At 49.7% G+C, this 4,235-nt stretch overlaps 1 protein-coding gene across 1 annotated transcript in view; it reads left to right on the top strand.

The window, feature by feature from the left end:
* The first annotated feature begins 2,871 nt into the window (after positions 1 to 2,871).
* Positions 2,872 to 4,235, top strand: part of cracdla (cracd like a) — a 12,575-nt gene continuing 11,211 nt past the window's right edge. The window contains exon 1 of the mRNA XM_035394323.1: positions 2,872 to 2,909. Coding sequence (XP_035250214.1) covers positions 2,872 to 2,909 — 38 coding nt within the window. The remainder of the gene's footprint in view (positions 2,910 to 4,235) is intronic.

Raw genomic sequence — 4,235 nt, 5'->3', positions numbered from 1 at the left:
GCATGTGTGTGTGAGAGAGAGTGTGTGAGAGAGTGTGTTCACACGCACGCTTGTGTGTGGATTTGTTTGTACATATGCACAATGCCTGATGTTTAATCCCTGGCTGACCTGATAAAATAGCCAGTGATGCATGAACAGCAGAAATGGATGGCTGGTGCTTTTAAATGTAAGCTGTAAATGCAATGAGTTTATACAGGTCAGCATGCACGCATTGCAGACCCAGCCAAACTCATGGACATACCCTGCAAACTAAAACACTGGGGGGAAAAAACCGACATCCTCCTCCTTCCTTCCTGTGCGTTTGCATCTCTGCAGTAAGTAGGCCATCAGTTAATCCTCTTACAGATTAATCATAAAATGTAAAGTTTTCACCACAGTTTATCCCTCTGACTGATACAGCAATAGCATTCACAGAAACAAGCGTAAAATGAAATACTATTAAATATGATTTCTCTACAACGCGGCAAAACACACGGACACTCACGGCACACGCACGCATCACACAACCAGCGCTCACGTACACACACACACACACACACACACATTATACTAACAGTACACACACATACTCACAAGCACACACTCAGTGATGTACAGTGCTTAGCAGTGCTGGAACCGCACTGTACAGAGGGTGCAGTGTGTAGTGTGTAGTGTGTAGTGCAGTATGGAGTGTGTAGTGTGAATGTCTCCCATCCGCATTCCTGACCTCCCTTCCAACTCCAGTACCGCCTTCAGTACCGCAGCGACCCACTCCCAGAGAAAGCCACTGTTAAACCAAGTCATTGCCATTACGATGAACCAGGAATTAGAAACATAAATAAGCTCTGTTACCTCTGTTACAGTAATACACCCGCTAGTCGGTTACCGTTACCCCGGTAACAGCATCAGCACCAGCGAGCCTTATCTGCGTGGTGGAAATATTCTGTTGTTTGGTTCAGAGCGGAGCTGACGTGCCGTGTTTTCAGCTATTTAAAGACACAGAGAACCCCGAGGGAACCTACGGTCCAGATGGGGAACCATTTTGTGACGTCACCGGAGTCGTGACAAGGCTCTGCGTCTGACTGCAAGGCAGACGGCAGGAGGGGGAGGCACAGGTGCATGGGGAGGCTAATAAACTCCTCAGTGCTCTGTGACTCATCGAATAGAGCTGTGGTGCGTTTGACCTGTCCCTCAGCTCCCTGGAGGTCACAGGAGGTTTTACATATTTAGGGACCCTGGCCTCTCTGTGGAAAGGATGGAGACAGAGACTGAGCACTCAGAAGGATGGAGACAGAGACTGAGCACTCAGAAGGATGGAGACAGAGACTGAGCACTCAGAAGGATGGGGACAGAGACTGAGCACTCCGAAGGATGGAGACAGAGACTGAGCGCTCAGAAGGATGGGGACAGAGACTGAGCGCTCAGAAGGATGGGGACAGAGACTGAGCACTCAGAAGGATGGGGACAGAGACTGAGCACTCAGAAGGATGGGGACAGAGACTGAGCTCTCAGAAGGATGGGGACAGAGACTGAGCACTCAGAAGGATGGGGACAGAGACTGAGCGCTCAAACCGACTGATGCTGTGCTGTTGTGCTTTCTAAGCACTGCCTCCCTCTCCATTTCCTTCCCTCTCTGAAGGGAAACTGAGGTGAACAGGGTTTCCGATGCTGTGTCCCAGGGGCAGCTCTCTGCCTGTGGGTTTCTGCTCCAGCTGCGCACGCAGTTAATTATGCTCGATCGAGCCCTTATCTACTGACACGGATCCCTTCTGTTCATCTCTACATTTAATGTGCTGTGAACTCTTCATGAAATAAAGACTTGTGCTTGTCCCTTGTCAGAAAACATAGGTATCAGCAACACTTTCAGGCTTCATCGGCTGTTAAATTTTTTGTTTTAACACGTCAGATGAACACTGCCGATTAACACTGCCGAGTGACACTGGGGTGTCCCGGGGTAACACTGGTGTACTTCATAAGGGCTTCACACTCTGTGGTCTTGGTTTCAATTCAATTGTTCAAAAGGGGGATTATCTTAGGGGGAAGGGGGGGGGCAGCACAGTGACTGTATGCTTGAGATGCAGCTGGTGCCCAGTTTTGCGGGGGGGGGGTGGGTTGGGTTGGGGGGTGCGAGGTGATGGGTACAGGCCCCATCCCATCCATCTGGTCTTCAGTCCAGGACTGTTCTCCTGCTGTTCCCACAAATTCCACTACAGAATATCATTTATGTAATACTGGAAATTTCTTAATGTAATAATTGTTTAAATGCAATGGTCCATATGAACATTGCCCCCCCCTACACACACATACACACACACACACACACACACACACACACACACACATGCATACACACACACAGCTCTCGTCTCCCACAGTGTGTGTGGTAAAGCTGCTGAATCATGCCAGTTTGCAGTACTGTGTCTGTGTGCATTTCACTATCAGCTCGTTAAGCTCGTTAAGCAGCAGATCGGCAGAATGCGCGTGTGCACTGCTCTCTTCCCTTGCTGCAATTTCAGCAAGCGGCAGCATCATATCAGCTGTCCTAAAACCACTCCCAACATCCAAGGCTGTGACCTTCTAAACATAAACATAGCAAGTAAAAAAAAAAAAAAATTTTAATCTGTAAAGATCGTAAAATAATAGAAATGATAATTCACTCTGACTCGTGCTTTAACTCCGGTCCCACGCAGCGTGTATGTGTTCAAAGGTAAAGAGGATAAAGGTAAAAGGTCAGGGGTCCTGCTGGAGAGAGAGAGAGATGGTGTTTGTTCTCTGTCCAGGAGCTCTGTGTGAGGCTGAGAGAGTGATAGATCGGGGGGGTGGGGGGGGGGGTCTGCATGTCACTCAGATGTTTAATGTCACATCACACTATCTCAGAATCGCTAGGCAACGATGACGGATGCCCAGGCCAAAGTCAACAGCAGAAGAGGGTAGGTTTGTTTTGAAGCACCAAGCAGTACTGCCAGGTTTGGGGTTGTGTTTGGAATCACTGGGCTGTGCTGCGGGGTTCAGCTGTGTTTGGAAGCGCCGGACTGTGCTGACTGGTTTGGCTGTGTTTGGAAGTGTTAGGTTGTGCTGACATGCTCAGCTGTGTTTGGAAGCTCTGGGTTGTGCTGACAGGTTTGGCTGTATTTGGAAATGCTGGGCTGTGCTGATGGGTTTGGCTGTGTTTGGAAACCCTGGGCTGTGCTGTGCTGATGGGTTCGGCTGTGTTTGGAAGCACTGGGCTATGCTGACTGTTTTGGCTGTGTTTGGAAGTGCTGTGTTGTGCTGACAGGTTTGACTGTGTTTGGAAGCACCGGACTGTGCTGACAGGTTGGGCTGTGTTTGGAAGGGCTGGGCTGTGCTGATGGGTTTGACTGTGTTTGGAAACCCTGGGCTGTGCTGACTGGTTTGGCTGTGTTTGGAAGTGTTAGGTTGTGCTGATGGGTTTGACTGTGTTTGGAAACCCTGGGCTGTGCTGTGCTGATGGGTTCGGCTGTGTTTGGAGGTGCTGTGCTGTGTTGAGGGGTTCAGCTGTGTTTGGAGGTGCTGTGCTGTGCTGTCTGGTTTGGCTGTGTTTGGAAACCCTGGGCTGTGCTGTGCTGATGGGTTGGGCTGTGTTTGGAGTCACTGGGCTGTGCTGACAGGTTCGGCTGTGCTGGCGGGTTTGGCTGTGTTTGGAGTCACTGGGCTGTGCTGACGGGTTTGGCTGTGCTGACGGGTTGGGCTCAGGTCAGTGAAATAATGGGAAACTGGGGGAAAGAGTCTCATCTCTGATCAGACCGATCTGCTGCAGCTCTGGGGAAACAAACAGAGTGAGTGAGTTTCAGAACCGAGCTTCAGCGGCAGATTTTCAGACAGTTTTATGACAGGAAACAGGAGCTGGAGCAGGTCCAGGCGGTGACGGATCCTCTTACTGTTTACCGCGCGCTAAGGCAAAGACATTACCCGTCTATTCAGACCCATTTAGAGTCAGTGAGTCAGTGAGTGAGTCAGTCAGCACGGGACACTACTGTTTTATGTCAGTCCAGTCACAGAAATAAAAACATAAAACAAATGACGCATTCATTTGCCCTGTTGGGTGGTGTGTATGTCCATGCACATGAGAAGTGTGTCTGTTTGTGTGTTTGTGTGTGTGTGTGTGTGCTGTGTGTGTATGTGTGTGTGTGTATGCCTGTGTGTGTGCTATGTGTGTGTGTGTGTGCTGTGTGTGTATGTGTGTGTGTGTATGCCTGTGTGTGTGCTATGTGTGTGTGTGAGTGGTGGTGGTGGGG

The sequence above is a fragment of the Anguilla anguilla genome, chromosome 15 (genome assembly GCF_013347855.1).
Source record: "Anguilla anguilla isolate fAngAng1 chromosome 15, fAngAng1.pri, whole genome shotgun sequence".
In the NCBI taxonomy this organism is placed as follows: Eukaryota; Metazoa; Chordata; class Actinopteri; order Anguilliformes; family Anguillidae; genus Anguilla; species Anguilla anguilla.
Note: the sequence above shows the minus strand (reverse complement) of the source record. Positions and strands in the feature narration are given on the sequence as shown.